At 43.0% G+C, this 21,528-nt stretch overlaps 2 protein-coding genes across 5 annotated transcripts in view; one reads left to right on the forward strand and one right to left on the reverse strand.

Moving 5' to 3' along the window:
* Positions 1–1,284: 1,284 nt before the first annotated feature.
* On the reverse strand, positions 1,285–6,684 carry LOC118362771 (cyclin-K-like). Of its 2 annotated transcripts, none has more exons than XM_035743366.2 (10): positions 6,204–6,684; positions 5,867–5,948; positions 5,476–5,607; positions 5,114–5,219; positions 4,633–4,690; positions 4,224–4,393; positions 3,214–3,431; positions 3,052–3,085; positions 2,850–2,921; positions 1,285–1,751 (listed from the first exon to the last, which is right to left on the reverse strand). In XM_035743366.2, exons 1-10 carry the CDS (start codon positions 6,398–6,400, stop codon positions 1,426–1,428), a joined length of 1,395 nt encoding a protein of 464 aa, XP_035599259.2. In that variant the 5' UTR covers positions 6,401–6,684; the 3' UTR covers positions 1,285–1,425. The 2 variants fall into 2 exon arrangements, with proteins under 2 accessions (XP_035599259.2, XP_035599258.2); XM_035743365.2 differs by having other exon boundaries at positions 4,633–4,717.
* A 356-nt stretch (positions 6,685–7,040) lies between these two features.
* The window catches only part of setd3 (SET domain containing 3, actin histidine methyltransferase), a 68,189-nt gene continuing 53,701 nt past the window's right edge, over positions 7,041–21,528 (forward strand). For 2 of the 3 annotated variants that reach the window (XM_035743361.2, XM_035743364.2), the window contains exon 1: positions 7,041–7,188. The gene's annotated coding sequence lies outside the window, so the exon portion shown is untranslated. Of the gene's footprint in view, positions 7,189–8,115; positions 8,238–21,528 lie in introns of those variants that run through there. The other variant, XM_035743362.2, reaches the window with a different exon arrangement.

Genomic DNA, 21,528 nt, shown 5'->3' on the forward strand with positions numbered 1-21,528 from the left:
GTTTCACATATTACAAACAAACTAAGTAACAATGGTAGTTCACAAGGTATAATTAAAAGACAACTTCAACATTTAAAAAAGTAATTTTCAACCATTAATTCATGGCAGTGCTGCACTCTTAGAAAAAAAGGTTTTCAAAAGGATTCCATGGCTGTCCCCATTGCAGAACCCTTTTGGTTCCAGGTAGAACTCTCTGTGAAAAGGGTTCTACATGGAACCCAAAAGTGTTCTACTTGGAGCCAAAAATGGTTCTTCAATGGGGACAGCCAAAGAATCATTTTAGGTTTTAGATTGCACCTTTTTTCCCCTAAGAATGTGCAACCATTAAACATACTTTTCTTCAACAACAAAACATAAAACGTCCAAACACCCATAAAAAGGTGTGTTTATTTAAAGTGTGTGAGTTTCTTGTGTGTGTTTGTCCTGTGTGTGCATCATGCAAGTGTGTCTTTATGTTCCAGTCCATGCACAATGCTACAATGGTAGACTATTCATTGACATTAGAATATAATACTGGTTTAGTAGTGTTTCAAACAGAAAGGAATGCATGTGGAAGATACTGTACATCCAAGCCATGGAATGGTTAGAGTGGAGCTGCCATTTTCTTTTTTGGTCCGACCATTCTTTCCTACATTTGTACAGCAAGCTAACCTAAAGGTTCATATAAAAAAAATGACAAACATGTTACTAAAAAGGCTAATATAAAAACAGCCATAGTACAACAAACACACCACATTATGTATTTTTCACGTTAACTAACTTGTGCAATGGAAGTTAATGGTTGGTTCTTGATGAGGTGTGGCTGTGCTGTTTGGCTTGTTGGAGATGTAGGGTTGCAAAATTCTGGTAACGTTCCCCAAATTCCCAGGGTTTCCAGAAATCCAAGTTGGAGTCCAGATTTCCTGGTTATTCCTTACGATTCCAGGAATGTTCCAACCGGGATTTCTGGATGACCTGAGAACAGTACTTAAATTTTGCAACCGTAAGATGACAGCTTCAGAAAACTACAGGGAGGACATGAGGCCGGTCTCCCCAACTGGCCTTGCGTTAACTGTGTTCCCCATCACTAAAGCTGTCTGTCAGTAACACTGGAGACTCCTGTCTGCTGTAATAGGACTAGTGTTGGTTTGGCACATCCAGTCTCACCCCCATCACCTCATCCACGCCCCCTGACTCATGCCACCGATGGGGGGCATGCCAGGGGGCAGCGGAGGGGGTACCTGGCCCTGTCCTCCAGGGGGTGGGGGATAGTTGCTGGGAGGGATGCCCATCACAGGCGGGTATTCCCCGTGTCCGGGGGGCATGCAATGAGGGGGCGGGGGAGGGTAGCTGTGGTTGTACCCCGGCGGGGGGTAGGCGGGGGAAGGTGGAGGGAGGTTGGGTGGAGGGTAGGAGGCGGAAAGTGGAGGACCAGGCGGCGGGGCGTTAGGGGGGTAGACATGGCTGTGGTAGGCCAGGGGAGGGCCATAGGATGGGGGGATGGTGCTGTAGGACGGCCCCTCTGTCTTCATCATCGACTGGAGGCTCTGGAAACCCTCTCCTGACATGTAGGAGCTGGAGGTGGGGATGCCCATGATGTAGCTGGACGGGGGCGGTGGAGGGGGGCGGTGGGGAAGCGGGGGAGGCTGGTGGAGGGAGGCTGAGTGGGGGAGGTGGAGGTCCTTTAGGGGGCTCCGCTGGGCCTCCTGCCACAGTTGGGTCTGTCTCTCCTGGGAGAGGGGCGGAGGGGTGGGAGGCTGGAGGCTTGCGGTCTACAGAGAGAAGAGAATTAGAGAACCCTTAGAGAAACAACTGAATCAAACCACTTAACCGCTAACAAAGGCGCCATTTAACCGCTAACAAATACACCCCCCTTCCTAGACGGGTCACGTAAACAAAGCTGTCTGGCGAACGGTGCTGTTTCGAAAGCAGAGTAGTTTAACAGCTGATAAGGTCATTATCAGATTAGGTAGAGAGGTCAGACAAGGCATACAGTAGAGTAGCAGAAGGATGGGGTTATATCCTGTCCACCATGGCCATATACCACCATTGGCCATATACCACACCCACTAGAGCCTTATTGCTTAAGTATCCCCTAACTATCTAAACGCTTGTGATTTTAACCTGCAGGCTTACAGGGAATCCCCTCCACAAAGTCTGATATCGAATCTAATAAGTGCTCATCATACAGTACTTCTGCATCATCTAACTTGTCGCCGATGGTCTACACCTGGCCTAGACGCCTCTCGTTCTCTCAGCCAATCAGAGGAGAAGTCAGAGCAGACCAGTTCATACCAGCAGCTAACCACTTCTTCCTCCCCAGCTCAGCTAGCTCCTTCGAGGGCTGAGGGGACAGACTGGAGGGGACCAGGGGCTTCTCAGAGGGTGTGTCCCAATTGGCCCTATTCCCTATCTACTGTAGTGGACTACTTTTGACCAGGGCCCGTAGGGCACTGGTCAAAAGTAGTGCACTATGTAGGAAATGGGGTGCCATTTGGGACGCATCCAGAGGGCTTCTCAACCACTTAGCAGGAATGCCATTGGTCAATAATCTATTCAGCAACATGAGACATTACAGTAGGGGGTGGAGTGGACAGATCTGTGGAGTATTTACACCAAATCAATTCTTACACGGTGCAATAAGTATTAGGAAAAAGGAAAAGGAAAAACAATAAGGCTAATGGACATGGGCCTGTCTTCATAAAACTTCAGGATAGGATTTATTTCCTTGAGTTTTCTTTTACATTTCGATCTACGGATATTCCCTCTGGAAACCAACAGGTGCGGAAGTTGTTGCACTGGTGTAGAGGCTTAGTGAATCTGGCTACTAGTGTGGTCGTCTTGTGAGCGGACCAGGGTAGGGGACTCACCTGAGGGGGGTTGTGATGTGGGTAGAGGGGGCATGGGAGGCTCCAGCCTGGGGATCTTAGAGCCCACTGGCTCTGGAGAAGAGAGAGAGAACAATAAGTCATACTCTAACATACCTACTGTTATGAATCCTTTTAAAATGAATATTGGCAGCCATACGCTTCCAATAGATTAATCTACTGTCTCAGCCAGAGTTGTGCTCACCAGGTGCCTGGCTTTCTTCTTTAGGAGACGATACCTAAACAACGACATCAACAAGGGAAATGGGTGTCAAAAACGAAAACAGCTCAATTTAGTGCCTGTGGTCATTATAAATAACATTGTGCTTGCCCTCACAAGAACCTTTAAACTGGGTGTCAGACTCACGTGGGCTCGTTTGAGCTGGCGAGGAGGGCTGGTCTGGGGCGAGACCTTCTTGCTGAGTGGTGGCGCGACAGGGGGGCTGGGGAGCGGGGGCTGGGAGAGGGCCTGCAGCTGCTGAGGGGTAGGGGTTGGGACGGGGATAGGCAGGGTCTTATCACTGGGGGTCTGGGGCATCTGCTGCTTGCCCTGGGAGTACAGGTCTAGGATCTGGTGGCAGATGTCTATGGAGCAGAGCAGGAAGTCATTAATGGGAAGTGCATTTCATAAGTATGGATGTAAATGATAGAGTACCACAGTATGGTTATCAAAACATCACGCCAGCGTAAGCCAACACAAAACACAGCCCTTATTTTAAGTGTTTCTAAAATCCACTATGGGGAAAAATGTATGGTGGAATGTGATTGGCTACGAAAAGCCAACTGACATTTACTCCTGAGGTGCTGACCTGTTGCACCCTCGACAACCTCTGTGATTATTATTATTTGACCCTGCTGGTCATCTATGAACATTTGAACATCTTGGCCATGTTCTGTTATAATCTCCACCCGGCACAGCCAGAAGAGGACTGGCCACCCCTCAGAGCCTGGTTCCTCTCTAGGTTTCTTCCTAGGTTTGTGCCTTTCTAGGGAGTTTTTCCTAGCCACCGTGTTTTCTACACCTGCATTGCTTGCTGTTTGGGGTTTTAGGCTGGGTTTCTGTACAGCACTTTGAGATATCAGCTGATGTAAGAAAGGCTTTATAAATCAATTTGATTTGGAAAAATGATTGGAACCATTTCCCTGTTTGACTGCTAAGTTATGGGTATTATATCTCCTCCACTGTGGGGCTTTATAACACTGCAATAAGCAAACAGCCCACAAAATTAAGTGTTAATCAAAGTGGTATGAAAGAGAACCTTGAAAGAGGCATACTTTTGTCTTTAAAGTCTAAAAACAGCCTTACACAAATGACAAACCCAGAGAAGTGCTAGAGAGAGAGAGATAGATAGAGAAGGAGAGAACAGCCAGTACCACCTTCCAGCAGCTCCACTGGGACATCCTGGACAAACTGTTCCCACCATCGCAGTGAAGACTGCTTGGACGTCCACTCCTGGATGTCAAACTTACACAGCCGGCCGGCCAGGTACATGACTGCTACAGCTATGATCTCTGGTTCCCACTGTAGGGACAGCATGGTGCACAAGCTGGGGGGAGGAGAGGAGAGACGCATGTGTACATCAATTACAGGGCACATATTAATAAAACCTCTCAGAGTAGGAGTTCTGATTAAGGATCAGTTTTGCCTTTTAAATCATAATCAATAAGAAGGGGGACCTGATCCTAGAGCAGCACTGGTTGCATTATAATACACACATGGATATCGCTGTTCTTCCATGGTTCTGCCAATTGAAGCATTCCATGTTCGGGTTGTGTTACTGCTCACCTGTCATTCACAAAGGTCCAGGCCATCTGAACTAGCTTCTGGACTTTGTTCTTATCACCTGAAACAGATCGGAAATACTTCAGATCTGTGAACAGAAAGAGGTGGATGAGTTTAGGGGTCGTTTTCATTCAGACAGGGTAATAATAGACTAGATCAGATTAGGATTATATCATTGTAGACTAATTGTAGTGCCTGATTCACATCATTGGGCCGACCCCCTTCACATTGTCTTTTGCAGCACACTTCCAGCTACCATAGTGAACAGGTAACCAGACCAGCCCATCATAGATCATAGCATAAATCAGGGTTGCCAAATGTTGGAAACTTTCCCAAAACGCCCAGAATTCCCGGTTGGAGGATTCCCGGATTTCCTCCTTATTCCCATCTTGGAATATTCCAACCAGGATTTCTTGAAAAGATGAGAATCTTAGGAAAGCTAGTGGAATTTTGCAACACTAATCATGCATATGCATCCGTGTACCTTTGAGCTGCTTGGCATAGCGGAGCAGGAACTGGTATGGGTGCTCCACCTGCAGGTCGAATTTAATGGTCTGCAGCAGGATCCTCTCCAGCACCATCACCTCCTCCTGTACAGGAACAGAGTCATGGACAATATTGTGACCATGAAGTGTTTTGGATACAGACCCTGTCCTTCCCAGGGAGGGAAATATAATTCACTACCTGGTCAGGGGTCACAAAACCTTACACTAGCAACTTAAAATGAATATATTTAATGCAATGTACGGGGTTCCCTCAATATTATAGTACCAACATAGATGCAGGCATTACCGTCTTGTAATCCAGGCAATTGTCAAAGTTTACACACTTTAGTGAGGCACTCACCTTTGGGTCATCTCCAAACTGGGCAAACTGTATGTCATTCAGCAGGCTGCGAGCCGTCTTGATAATGTCTTTACATTTCTTTGGGGTCTCTTCCACTTTACCGGCCAGGAATAGACAGCAACCCCCAGTCACCTGTAGAGATATAGCATTCGTCAACTGGGTATATACAGCCGAGGCAAGGAGATATAACACAGCCACAGATGAACGGGGGAAGCCCTTTTCAACCGGTGACAACGACTTCCATTGGAAAAGGCTCATCTAAACCACCTTTAACATAGCTAAGTCTGGTCAAAAGCTAAATCAGTCCAATCAACCCGACTTATCCATATTACAGGGATCTAAACTCGAGTTAGTCAAAAGCAATAGTTGTAGATACAGTGTGAATACTTACATATCTGGGGAACTGCTTGAAGGAATGAAACATGTAGAAGCGATGGAAGTATATGATCCCTGTAGCCAGCGTGTCATAGTGTCTGATCACAGGGTTAAGGAACTGAAGAGTTACTGTAACCGTGACGTGGATAATAAAATGCTGCATTGATCAATCTGAATATAATCTGGCACTTGTGAAATAACAAACAAACAATGCATTATTCTAACAGAACCATGACGCTGCACCAGTTTACTCTCCTGGCTGCCAACACAACCAACCCATCAAAAGAGACACCAGATCATGCATATTTGCACAGTCGGTGTGTGTTCGTTGCTAATCAATGAAGGAAGGATACAGTCCCAGGCGCGTGCCCACGTCGAAGATGAATCGAGCCCCCTCTCTTCGGTACCGGGCCTCGGTGGCCGGGTCCAGGCCCTCGGACTGGGAGGGTGTGTGAGCCAGGTCCTTCTTGTCCCAGTACCAACATGGCTTGATGTGATCCAGACTTGCAGCTGGATTTCCAGGGATCGAATTCTCCCTGTATTCTTTCATTAACTATACTAGCTAAATTGTAGAAGCCTCGCTAGCTAACTAGCCCCTGCACACTGTACCCTGTTGTCAGCTTCCTAAGACAATAATTAGCGATGAAAGGGATGTAGCACAGCGATGCTATCTCTTTTTCACTTGAATAACCTCGCTAGTTACAGCTAGCTGCAGAAATCGCACAATTATTTCATCCATTCAATTAAAATAGCTACACTCGTATTGACGTGTACCGCGCCATATCTAATTCATCAAAATATGAAACAATCAAATGGGGCGGACACGTTGTTCGTTTCAAGATCGTCGATTGCCATCTTTGTCAACAAATCATGTCGCCTGAATCCTAACCATTTATGGAAATGTTCAGTCCCTAAAGTAAACTTCCAATCACAAACCACGAAGGGGTGTGTTTTGTGTTTATGTTGCGAAGCCAAACGTTCCATTCGCGAGTGGCCAACTGACTGTTCGTATGGCCAATGGAATTGCGGTAAACCTGATCATTTCAACCAATCCTTATAAAGAACCCGTTAAAAACGTTGCATTTTCGAAGCCAGTTGGATTTTTAACCAATTGGCAGACAAATGAAGCAGCGCACACCTATCAACAGCCAATACAAATCGAGAAATATAACTTTGTTGATGTTAGTATAGAACGTTTTCGCTCCAATCACATAGTTAGAAAACGGTGTTCCAGGCATAGCTCGCCCAAATCAACATCAGGTTTGGTTTCGCTCGCCTTACCGTGTGGAAGAGGATTGTGCAGTTTGACAGGAGAGGAACTACTGCACTCCATTTACGGTAACTTAGTTTCGCCAAACATATTATTAGCAATTATTTGCATGCAATTAACTGCTTGATATTACAAGTAATTCTTCTTTCCATTGACATTTTCACCTGACATTATTGCGTTGCGGTGCGAACGTCGCTTGCGAATTTGCGAGCCAAGCTAGCTAGCGTGTTTCAAATGTGTGTTTTTTTTTATAATTTAGCATTTTAACCAGATTACGTTTTACTGGTGGCTTCCCTTTTCAAAGTTCACAGTCAACGAGCGTGAGAGCCTACTCGTTTGCTAATCACATTCCACGATGTGTTTATTGGACGAGGCAAATGAATGGACTCGTCCGCTACGCTGCAACCACGACTGTGAGCTAACCTAGCCAGATAGCTAGTCCAATTAGATTGCTTGTTGGATGGGCGTGATTCAGCAGGACGAACCTAGTAGGGAAGCTAACGTCAGTTAGCAAGCTCAGTGGGGCTGTGATAATCTATTTCACTGTCAGCTGCTGCCTGTCAGCCACTTTAGAGCCAACGTTATTGCAACAAGCTTCCTTGGGAGCATTTAAGAAACCAAGCCCATTTTATATTCTCCACAATCCTTCTAACAAGATGAACAATCTAACCAGTTGAGTTGGACTGTTAACCTTAGTAATGTGTCGTATTTTTTTGTTTGTTATTTAAGTTATAACATGTAGGTAACTAGCTGTCTTCAAGAGTGCCCGCATGTGTGTGTCTCCTATGCATTTTAAATTGAGGATTGGTTTTGTAGATCCAGCTACACGCCTCAATTCAAAATGCATAGAAGACTCACTCACTACATTCTTGTTCTTATTTGGTAGCCGTGCCTATCTTTTGCATTCATCTCGTAGGGGAGGGTCCGAAAACATTCAATAAACATTGATTTTGGAGTGAACTGTCACTTTAAGACTCCTCCATTTCTGTGGTAGGGTAAGGGTTTGGGACTTTGGCTCCTTGATGCTTCATTTGGTCTGGGGTGTAATCAGTTGTCCAAACAAATGCAAAACGGAATGTTTTGCAACTAAACAAGAGTTTTGATTGGACAAAGTCAGGTATGTTCTGTTTGCTTCCGTTTTAAGAAATGTTTTGCAACTGAATCTGCGTAATGAATAAGCCTCTGGTTTGTCTATGGGTGCATACTCAATTGTGTTGGTGGAGGATTCTTGGCAGCCTTTCAAAGTGTCAGGGGCCAGGGCAGGTGAACTATGCCAATGGCATGCTAGTGGCCAAAAACCACTGAAAGGGGGTCAAAGCCGTTGTCCATCCGAGTGGAAGAAGAGGGTTGGCGTTTAGCCTATTACTGTTTGACTGGGATCTGAGCTGTCTGAAATCTCAGACAGCAACAGTCGCGTTTTAGCTGTATCACAGAAGTGATTCCTAAAGACATTTTCATATTTTTCACATTTATTTATTTCTAATCCCAGTTTCCCAGTTCATAACCCCCTGAATGCTTTTGGAAGGATTCCCTGTTTTTATTCTTCTAGCCACTGTTGTCCCTTTGACTTAAAATCAGATTTGAAAGATTCAACATGTTAAATCTAGGTCAAGGTCTCAGATTCTGTCAAATGATGTGTGTGAACATGTTTCGGTGTTCTAAAATCTGACCACAACCGACAAAATCAGGACCAGTCTAGTAGAGATGAGTCTGAACTAGAATCTGGGTTTACAGGATAATTTAATATGGCGACTCTTTTAAGCCCAAGAAGCAGCCATTCAACTTGCCATTGACCAGCTTTTCAAGCTTAATGTCAAAATACGTTCATTACATACCAAAGAATGGAGTTTTGCTGAGCATTGGTGCTGTTATGGCCTGTATGTACTTCCAAAAAAGTTACATGCAAACTGTAAAAATGCCTTGTCTGGAATGAATCTAAGTATTGTTTTTGACCAAGTATGCATGTGTCAAATACAACTCTTCTGCACCTCCAATAAAATCATCCATTTATTGGTTGGCTGATCCAGCAGCAGGAAAGGTCATTGATTTTATAACCTACAACAGTGTATGGTTGTCTTATCAATCTGTTTCACCGGTGCTACACTGAACGCAATAATATTTAATGTAAGTAGACAATGTAGGTTACGTTTTTACAGTGACTGTATATTTCTTTATTTACTGTGTTTTAATTCCGTTACTAATATTACAGGAGGTGCAGAATCAGATTTGACACATGCGCACTTGGTCAAAAACAGTACTTAGATTCATTCCAGACTAGGCTTTCTTTTTCAGTTGCATGTGACTTTTTATTTAGACCTTTCTTGGAAGTACACACCGGCCGTAACAGCCCTAATGACCATAGTTGCTCAGCGAAACACCGTTCTTTGGTAAGTGCCTAACGTATTTTGACATTATTAAGCTGAGAAATGTCATGTTGAGTGGCTGCTTCCTGTGCTTTAAAGGAGACTGTTCATATTCAACGTCTCCTTTTAAGCACAGATTCTGGTTTAGGATGATTCTGTTTTCTCACATGGTGTGTGCGTGAACTTAGCTTTAGGAACAGGAAGATGGCAGGTCCGCTGGAGGTCACACACACCATGTCAGAAGTTGTCCTCCCTGTATGGCTGGCCCTGCACCCTGCTGCTTGGCTAGGCCATAGTGTCCGTCTCGAATTGCACCATGCCCACTATAGGGTGCCAGAAGGGACGCAGCCATAAAGTGACAGGCAGCACTCAGCACTGCTCTCTTCCTGTAGCTGAAGGCCTCATCAAGTAGCTGTCCCTCACTCTTATTTTTCCTCCCTCCCCAATATTAGCTGGAATTAGCCTAAAGGGTGTGGCAGCATCAACCCTACTTCAACTGGCACATGTAGGCTATACAGTGGTGCTGCTGTCTGTGAAAGGCAGGCACACTCAGTGCCCACTTATTTCCCTTCAGAGTGGATGTGTTGTTGGAAAATGGTCAGAGTTTCGACCTGACTGCCAAACATGGCTTTGGACTCATGAACCGGTGGTTGAGTCACTGATTTCTTTGGCTTTTGCCAGTAGCTGCAAGAATAGCAGGTGACAAAGAAAGAGTGTGGGGGGGGGGGTGAGAGGGAGAGAGAAGAAAGGAAAAGCTGGACATGAGGGAGCAAGGCAGCTGCAGAGTGGATAAACAGGACTCCTAAAATGGCTGGTGCAAATAGTCTACGGTCCAGATATAGAATACTAACTACATGTTGACACTACACCGCCCTGGCGAGCTGTTTAAAGCCATCATTATGCCGGTGTGAAACACATAGCAGCCTAACACTGTATTGTTACCGAAAAAAGCTACCTTGGTGATGTTTAATTTGACAGCAGATTAAGGTTAATTCTCCTGGTTGTTTCTTGCTGGAGAGGTAATATCTGCATCCCAAATGCCACCCTTTGTCCTTTAAGGTGCACTACTTTTGACCAGAACCCTGGGCTCTGGGCAAAAGTAGTGCGCTGTTGATGTAATGAAAAGTTTTACTGCTGTCAGAAGAGAAGGACATCACATTAAACCTCAGGCATTGTACTGTAGTTCCTCTCCCTGTATGACACCATGTTTGTTTCTGTCGAATGCTTTAGGTTGTTGTGTTCATCTGGCAGAGCCACAGGTTACCATGGCAATGGCTTTGCCTGTATTATTTTACATAAGATACTGTACCAGTCTCTCTCACTACTAGACGGAAAAGTGAGTAGAGCATTCTAGGATGCTCCCACTCGGATATTGGTTAGGCCTATAGAATCTAGATTATTCTTATAACAGGCTGTTGGAAGCATTGCATAACCTTGTCCTCATGGAAGTGTGGACTAGGCTATCAGCCAAGAACTACCGGTACCCAATTTTTAGCACAATGCCCTCATCAGTATATGAAGACCCATACTCAGAATGACACAACATACTAGTGTGATTATTCATAGTTTTCTCAGGAAAGGCTTGTGTTGACCTGCAGAAAGACAACCAGTAGGCCTACGTAGAATGTATGCACACATGACTGTAAGTTGCTTTGGATAAAAGCGTCTGCTAAATGGCATATATTATTATTATATTAGAATACCGTAATAGTCTGTTGTGGTGAAACGCTTTCCTCTCAGTTGGTGTTAAAGCACAGTTGAAAAAACATTGGTTTGTAGTGTAATTAGGCTTCAGCTAACTTTGTATAAATTTGAGCTTTTTCGCTTGGAGAAAGCTACTGTATATGATATGCCAACCTGGTGCACCTCCAAACTGCTAAGAGTAGAGGGAGGAAATGTGGGATTGATATTGAGGCAATATTAACACAAATATCCTGTCGATTTTTACACGCATTTGATTTCCATGTGAAATGTGCCCACTATGCCTTGGAGCTTAAACATCAACTCCCTCTGTTAAAGGTATTGATTGGCCCAGTTTAGATTCTGCAGTCTCTCACGGCCTTCAGTGGTCATTACATGTAAACTTTACTTTTGTTTGTGCTCATGAATCGCTGTGGCCCCAACCAACCTCACTACTCACCCTTATGATCACTCGGCTAAGCATGCCTCTCCTTAATGTCAGTATGCCTTGTCCATTGCTGTTCTGGTTAGTGTTTATTGGCTTATTTCACTGTAGAGCCTCTAGCCCTGCTCATTATACCTTATCCAACCTTTAAGTTCCACCACCCACACATGTGATGACATCACCAGGTTTCAATGATGTTTCTAGAGACAATGTCTCGCTCATCATCACTCAATGCCTAGGTTTACCTCTACTGTATTCACATCCTACCATACCTTTGTCTGTACATTATACCTTGAAGCTATTTTATCGCCCACAGAAACCTCCTTTTACACTCTGTTCCGGACGTCCTAGACGACCAATTCTCATGGCTTTTAGCCGTACCCTTATCCTACTCCTCCTCTGTTCCTCTGGTGATGTAGAGGTGACTCCACTCCTATTCCCCAAGAGCTCTCTTTTGATGACTTCTGTAACTGTAATAGCCTTGGTTTCATGCATGTTAACATTAGAAGCCTCCTCCCTAAGTTTGTTTTATTCACTGCTTTAGCACACCCTGTCAACCCGGATGTCCTAGCAGTGTCTGAATCCTGGCTTAGGAAGACCACCAAAACCTCTGAAATCTCCATCCCTAACTAAAACATTTTCAGACAAGATAAAACGGCCAAAGGGGGCTGTGTAGCCTGCAGAGTTCTGTCCTACTATCCAGTCTGTACCCAAACAATTTCAACTTCTCCTTTTAAAAATCCACCTCTCTAAAAACAAGTCTCTCACTGTTGCCGCCTCCTATAGACCACCCTCTGCCCCCAGCTATGCTCTGGACACCATATGTGAACTGATTGCCCTCCATCTATCTTCAGAGCTCGTGCTGCTAGGTGACCTAAACTGGAACATGCTTAACACCCCAGCCATCCTACAATCTAAGCTTGATGCCCTCAATCTCACACAAATTATCAATGAACCTACCAGGTACCACCCCAAAGCTGTAAACACGGGCACCCTCATAGCTATCATCCTAACCAACTTGCCCTCTAAATACACCTCTGCTGTTTTCAACCAAGATCTCAACGATCACTGCCTCATTGCCTGCATCCGTAATGGGTTAGCGGTCAAACAATCTCTGCTCATCACTGTCAAGCGCTCCCTGAAACACTTCAGCGAGCAGGCCTTTCTAATCGACCTGGCCCGGGTATCCTGGAAGGATATTGACCTCATCCCGTCATTAGAGGATACCTGGTTATTAAAAAAAAAAAGCCTTCCTCACCATCTTAAATAAGCATGGCCCATTCAAGAAATTTAGAACCAGGAACAGATCTAGCCCTTGGTTCTCTCCAGACCTGACTGCCCTTAACCAACACAAAAACATCCTATGGCATTCTGCATTAGCATCGAACAGCCCCCGTGATATGCAACTTTTCAGGGAAGCTAGAAACCAATATACACAGGCAGTTAGAAAAGCCAAGTCTAGCTTTTTCAAGCAGAAATATGCCTTCCTGCAACACAAACTCAAAAATGTTCTGGGACACCGTGAAGTCCATGGAGAATAAGAACACCTCCTTCCAGCTGCCCACTGCACTGAGGATAGGAAACTCTGTCACCACTGATAAACCCACTATAATTGAGAATTTCAATAAGCATTTTTCTACAGCTGGCCATGCTTTCCACCTGGCTACCCCTACCCCGGTCAATAGCACTGCACCCCCCACAGCAACTCGCCCAAGCCTTCCCCATTTCCCCTTCTCCCAAATCCAGTCAGCTGATGTTCTGAAAGAGCTGCAAAATATGGACCTGTACTAATCAGCCGGGCGAGACAATCTGGACCCTTTCTATCTAAAATTATCTGCCGAAATTGTTGCAACCCCTATTGCTAGCCTGTTAAATCTCTCATGTCGTCTGAGATTCCCAAAGAGATTCTTCAAAGGGGGGACACTCTTGACCCAAACTGCTACAGACCTATATCTATCCTACCCTGCCTTTCTAAGGTCTTCGAAAGCCAAGTAAACACACAGATTACCAACCATTTCGAATCCCACCTCACCTTCTCCGCTATGCAATCTGGTTTCAGAGCTGGTCATGGATGCACCTCAGCCACGTTCAAGGTACTAAATTATATCTTAACCGCCATTGATAAGAAACAATACTGTGCAGCCGTATTCATTGACCTGGCCAAGGCTTTCGACTCTGTCAATCACCACATCCTCATGGGCAGACTCGATAGCCTTGATTTCTGAAATGATTGCCTCGCCTGGTTCACCAACAACTTATCCGATAGAGTTCAGTGTGTCAAATCAGAGGGCCTGTTGTCCGGGCCTCTGGCAGTCTCTATAGGGGTGCCACAGGGTTAAATTCTTGGGCTGACTCTCTTCTCTGTATACATCAATGATGTCGCTCTTGCTGCTGGTGAGTCTCTGAACCACCTCTATGCAGACGACACCATTCTGTATACTTCTGGCCTGTCTTCGGACACTGTTAACACCCCTCCAGACGAGCTTCAATGCCCTACAACTCTCCTTCTGTGGCCTCCAACTGCTCTTAAATACAAGTAAAACTAAATGCATGCTCTTCAACTGATCGCTGCCTGCACCTGCCCGCATGTCCAGCATCACTACTCTGGACGGTTCTGACTTAGAATATGTGGACAACTACAAATACCTAGGTGTCTGGTTAGACTGTCAACTCTCCTTCCAGACTCACATCAAACATCTCCAATCCAAAGTTAAATCTAGAATTGGCTTCCTATTTCACAACAAAGTATCCTTCACTCATGCTGCCAAACACCCTCGTAAAACCGACCATCCTACCGATCATCAACTTTGGCGACGTTATTTACAAAATAGCCTCCAATACCTTACTCAATAAATTGGATGCAGTCTATCACAGTGCCATCCGTTTTGTCACCAAAGCCCCATATACTACCCACCACTGCGACCTGTACGCTCTCGTTGGCTGGCTCTCACTTCATACTCGTCGCCAAACCCACTGGCTCCATGTCATCTACAAGACCCTGCTAGGTAAAGTCCCCCTTATCTCAGCTCGCTGGTCGCCATAGCAGCACCCACCCATAGCACGCGCTCCAGCAGGTATATCTCTCTGGTCACCCCCAAAACCAATTCTTCCTTTGGCCGCCTCTCCTTCCAGTTCTCTGCTGCCAATGACTGGAACGAACTACAAAAATCTCTGAAACTGGAAACACTTATCTCCCTCACTAGCTTTAAGCACCAGCTCTCAGAGCAGCTCACAAATTACTGCACCTGTACATAGCCCATCTATAATTTAGCCCAAACTACTACCTCTCCCCCTACTGTATTTATTTATTTTACTTTGCACCCCATTATTTCTCTCTACTTTGCACATTCTTCCACTGCAAATCAACCGTTCCAGTGTTTTACTTGCTATATTGTATTTACTTTGCCACCATTGCTTTTTTTGCCTTTACCTCCTTATCTCATTTGCTCATTGTATATAGACATATTGTTCTACTGTATTAATGACTGTATGCTTGTTTTACTCCATGTGTAACTCTGTTGTATGTGTCGAACTGCTTTGCTTTATCTTGGCCAGGTCGCATTTGTCAATGAGAACTTGTTCTCAACTTGTCTACCTGGTTAAATAAAGGTGAAACATTTAAGGCTCGGATGTTTACTGTTGTCTGAGTTTTATTCATAAGTGTACATTGTAGCGAAACGTTTTGCAATGGGAAAGTAGGGCTGTGACGGTCTTGGAATTTGAGGTTACGGTAATTGGCCAGGCCAATGTACACGGTCAACCACATAACCGTTGGGTTGGGGGATTGGCACATACCAGACTCAAAAGAAACACGTGGCTTTTTTCTGCAACTTCACTACCAATACACTTCGTTATCATAGTAGCATTTTATTATTATCTCAAATATTAGTGTAGTATACAAATTAAGTAATGTCAGATTGGAGAGGAATTGCGGGAAAAAAAAGTACAGATTCAGATTTTGACGCACTTAACCATTCACACCAATTACGATGCCTTTTCCCTCCACTTTCCAAACAATTCGCATAACGTCACCAACACTGCTGCGGTCATTCTCTGTGGCAATATGATGTTCAAAGTGACTGGAGAGGACTCAGTAATCAGAGAAATCCTATACTACTGGGAAAATATAATGCCACTGACAATATTAGGATAAGCATCCTATAGGTGCATTCATAAAAGGAGCTTGGCCACGTTTCATTCAGTTGTGCCCTATTTACACTTGCTTTTGGCCAGGTGGGACGCTACCGTCCCACATATCCCAGAGAGTTGAACTGTCTCCTTCCCTTCATCTACAGTGATTTAAAGTGCATTTAGCAGGTGACATCAATAAGGGATCATAGCTTTCCCCTGGTCAGTCTGTACTGGAAAGTTAATGTTTGGTACACTCAGTGTATAGACAATGAACAGCAATATAGTTTGAAACTTATTTCGGGCAATTATTTAAAACTATTAGACCTCGGCCTATTCAAGGAGAGAATAATTGAACGATCGTCTGGCTTTCTGAATGGCTATTAAATAGCTACATTGGCGAGAGCAACGTGTAGCCTAGCTCTGGTGTGATCACTTTGGCTAAATCGATACATTGCTGCACTGATTCATTGCAAACGCAAAGAACAGGCAGAGCGAGATGTGTTAATTAACTCGCACAACGAACCGACAGTCCTGTCAGTGGCTGTGTGCCAGATAACAATTTCTATTGGTAAACGGCTTATTTTCGCATGCAAACTCACACCCCGGCAAAAGGACCCGTCAATGAAAGCCACCAGACACAAGCAAATATTTCTCCTTTCCTTAAAGTATTAATAAACTTAGGCCTACCATAGGCTTTCTGACAGCAGGCTATAATATAATGAATGGACGGTGAAATAAGGAAGGGGAGAGACTGCTATGCTATAGTATGAAGATGAAATTGACAATTATTAAAATGGAAACAAACTCATGTCCATAGCCTATTTATCAGCGTTAGTTTATTTACATTTTAAGAAAATATTCCGTATCAAATTATGCCAGGCTGGATACGATTGGCGTAATATCCATTTGACACAACATTAGCATATTATGGGCCTCAGAGCCAGAACAACGTTGTCGACTGCTGTTGAAAAATGTATGAATATTCAGACACATCCAACCTTTTTAAATATCTATTTATTTACTAGCATGCAAAGAAAATGTGCATCTAGCGGATTAGCTGCTTGAGCATCAAACAACATTTGGAAAGATTAGGAGATTAAAACGAAACCGCTGTTAATTAAATACGAATACCAAACATGTTTTTTGCATGGATTCCGCAAGTGCTAGCTGGCTGTACTACAGACACCTGTCGTTGTCGTGGGAAAGACTCATTGTTATCTTTTCGTAAAACAACTGGTTGCAGTAAAGAGCCAACCTGGATACTAAGGAGATCCTGAGGGCAATCGATGAGTACCAACAGCTTTACACTATATTACACAGTTTCATCTGCAGACACAGATTATTTACTTATCGTTAAAGTAGAGGCTAGTGCTCTGGCTGGAATCCATGCTGCACTAGAAAAGTTGTGTGAGGAGGTAGCAGGGCTGAGGGGGAGTTTGGAGTTTAGCCAGAGTGAAATTCTCACGCTCCAAGGCGAGAACAAGGCACTAACGGCCATGGTTAAAATCCATGATTCCAACATGGATTGTCTACTCAGGGAAAACAGGATGATACTAGACATACAAAGTCGTAGCATGTGTGAAAATCTATTTTTTTCAGGGATTTCTGAGGACACATCCAGGGCGCGATCAGAGAATTCATACAGTCCTCCTTGAAACTTCCTATCGATGTACTCTGTGGCTTTCCACCGAGTACACAGACTTTGAGCTCGGAGCGACAAGACCAAGGGTCCCCAACCGATCATCGCAAAATTTGAACACTACCAACAAAAGAAGCTGATCAAAAGCAGGGGAAGGGAGCTTAAAGGGACCAAATTCGGTTCGGTCTCCATGACCAATTTCCAAGAGATAAGCGAACGTCGTAAGAGACTGTATCCGGTACAGAGGCAACAGCGGGAGAAGGGTAATATATATATATATATATATATATGCCATTTAGCTGACGCTTTTATCCAAAGCGACTTACAGTCATGTGTGCATACATTCTACGTATGGGTGGTCCCGGGAATCGAACCCACTACCCTGGCGTTACAAGCGCCATGCTCTACCAACTGAGCCACAGAAGGACCACAGGGTAAGCGTGCCTTTCTCATTGTGAACAAATCTTTGTAGATGGACAGCTATTATGAGACAGTTCCATAACACCATGGCTTTGCTAAATTCTACCTGGACTTCAGGTTATGAAAAAAATAAAGTATGGGAATTGTAAAAATATCTGAACACGATGAAGTGGATATGAACACACATGCACTCAATTACATGCTCGTTTACACATAGACTTATACATACATACATACATACATACATACATACATACATACATACATACATACATACATACATATAGATCTCGCTCTCTTCCCTCACTCTCTCTTTTCCTCTCACCTCTCTGTCAAACTTTTTTATAATTTCTTGATAATGTTTCTTGTTCGTCTCTTTATATGTTTACCAGTTTGTTTACAAGCAAGGGAAAACAACCATTGTACGGAATACATTTGTACTGTAGTAAAGCCATCTCTAGAGTAATGCAAGGTCTCTTTCATGATCATGTGAAACGTCAATTGCTATGGAAATTCTGGGATGTTTTTCAATTATGTTATGATGCAACTATGACAGTGATTATGGATTACAATTATGATCATGAATATTAAGGCTATACGCACTACATGTTACACACACACTCAACCATGTAAATTGCCTGAGTTATACATTTATTTATTTGGACAGCACATATTACTCTTACTCTTAGACTATTACTCTTATACAGACATCGTACATACTACATATTAAATCACATCCAATATCATGCACATCAACCTACTCAGATTTACTACACACAATATCTTGCCTCAATTTTCTAACCTCTGTGGCATTGGCTCACAGGCAAACAGGCAAGGGAATAAAACACATATTGCTAGAACCGCTTTCTTAAATTCTAAATATCAGACATTTGAAAGCTCTAATTTTGACCGTCACAATACCTCTGATGGCAGTAACTTTACAAGCAATAATTATGGTCAATTTAGACTGAGAATAGTATCTAGTTATGGTAAGGGGTGAAATAAGTATAGCCAGTGTCGTGGAAATTTCCTCTATTTACCAAATCATGGGAGCAAACCACACACACATACACACACACACACACGTCAGAGTTAGCTATAAAAGTCCATCTTTAATTATATGAGCTCTTATCACAATCCTGTGACTCTCAGATAAATTCAGTGTCTCCCAATGAATCCTCCGAGAGCCCCCTTACAATGCAACTGAGTTCCTTTTAATAGCTCTTACACCCATAGTCAGACAGCATAGACATAATTCATCGTTCAGCTTTGTCTCCTTTCCCAAACCCAAGAACCATAAACCAAATCCTCCATATCAACAGGCATATATCAAATTGTCATTTAGATACAACCCACTCAAAATACAAACTCCTGGACAAACTCATGGAGAGGGAGTGAGGCTATAGGTTAAGATAGAAACAACATAAGAGGGAGCATAGAATGATTCCAGACACTGCAAACCCTCCTTTCCCCACTGGGAAAGGTAGGGAGTAAAAGATATGTTTACACATGATGACACTTTGACCTGTCCCCTCTCAGCGGCCCATGCAACTTAGTCCTGACATAGAACAGATAACTGCCAATGGCCACCACTATAGTACAACAAAATACATTCTTATGAGAAGTAACTTACACACATTTGATGAATATTAAACATCTTACAAATGTTACCAACAAATTCTGATAATTCCACAACACCAGTTATAATTGTAACAGTTTAGCAGATCATAAAAAAAGATCAGTCTTCACGTGGTTAATTAAAACCTCTTAGGGATAGGTGGGACGCAAATGTCTCAACTGGCCAATTACCAGGGAAAATGCAGAGCGCCAGATTCAAATAAAATGCTATAAAATTCTAACTTTCATTAAATCACATATGTAAGATACTCAATTGAAGCTACACTCGTTGTGAATCCAGCCAACATGTCAGATTTTAAAAATGCTTTTCGGCGAAAGCATAAGAAGCTATTATCTGATAGCCTGCACCAGCAGTGAACAAAGGAGCTAGCATATTTCAACCCTGCAGGCGCTACACAAAACGCTGAAATAAAATATAAAATATGCATTACCTTTGACAAGCTTCTTTTGTTGGCACTCCAATATGTCCCATAAACATCACAATTGGTCCTTTTGTTAGATTAATTTCGTCCATATATATCCAAAATGTCCATTTCTAAAGCGAGTTTGATCCAGAAAAAAACAGCTTACAAAAAAACGCAACATCACTACAAAATATTTCAAAAGTTGCCTATAAACTTTGCCAAAATATTTCAAACTACTTTTGTAATACAAAAAGTATTTTAAAACGTTAATCCATCAAATTGTAGACTGGGCAATCCTATATTCAATACAGGAAAGAAAACAAACCAGCGCTGCTTTTCACGTCTTGTGCAACTCACCAAAGTGTCCTCAGTTCCTAGTTGGCCTAATTCTTCATTGCACAAAGGAATAACCTCAACCAAATTCTAAAGACTGGTGACATCCAGTGGAAGCGGAATGAACTGAAAACAAGTTCCCATGAAATATCCCTTGGCAAAGATAATCAGGGAACAGAGAGGGGGAAAAAATTTAATAAATTCTGAACAGTTAGTCCTCTGGGTTTTGCCGGCTACATAAGTTCTGTTATACTCAGACATGATTCAAACAGTTTTAGAAAATGCTCTGAAGTTTCTATCTATGAATAATATGCATATCTTATATTCTTTGCATGAGTAGCAGGAAGTTGACATTGGGCACGCTATTTATCCAGAAGTGAAAATTCTGCCCCCTAGCCACGAGGTTATGTACTTCAATGGACTGTAAAGGTAAATCCGCTACAAACTATAATCACCGGGACCTTAAGGAAATCACAAATATTATGGACACATTAGAAATAGTGGATATTTGGAGACTTCAAGGCTTAAAACTAAAGGTGTCCATGTATGCCGATGACTTCAGTTTTATATTAAGTCCGCAAGCTAGATTGCTGCAATGTCTCATTGAAGATAGGTTTTAGTACAGAAAAGTTAATTATGATAAGTGTACAATATTACATATTGGATCTTTAAAAAGTACAATTTTTACATTACCTTGCAGTTTACCTATAAAATGGGCTGATGGTAAAATAGACACTTGGTATTCATGTCACAAAAGATATAAATAAGCTCTCCACAATGAATTTAAGTAGAGAACTTGTAAAAATAGACAAGATCCTGCAACCATGGAGAGGTAAATACCTGTCTATTTATGGAACAATTGCCCTGATTTAACTCAATCATATCTCAGTTTACTCACTTATGGCGCTGCCTACTCCTGATGATTTTGTTGTTCAAATCGTATGAGCAAAAAAATATTTTGCTTTATCTGGGACACTAAACCAGACAAAATAAAGTGTGCCTATCAATATAATGAAGATGAATTGGGTGGGTTGAAATTATTAAACATACCATACAGATTGCAAACTAGTTGAAGAGATTTTTGATGTACCGATTCCATTGTACAGGGTGTATGGGTTGATTATATAAAACAACGCAAGATTCAAGACTTTGAAGATGTGATTTTCAGCTAAAATTATTATATCGAATTCTTGCCACCAACAAAATGTTGATCATTTGGTTCATACATTTTTTTTTACATATTTTTTATTTTACCTTTATTTAACCAGGCAAGTCCAGTTAAGAACAAATTCTTATTTTCAATAACGGCCTAGGAACAGTGGGTTAACTGCCTGTTCAGGGGCAGATTTGTACCT

Source organism: Oncorhynchus keta, chromosome 29 (genome assembly GCF_023373465.1).
Source record: "Oncorhynchus keta strain PuntledgeMale-10-30-2019 chromosome 29, Oket_V2, whole genome shotgun sequence".
NCBI lineage: Eukaryota > Metazoa > Chordata > Actinopteri > Salmoniformes > Salmonidae > Oncorhynchus > Oncorhynchus keta.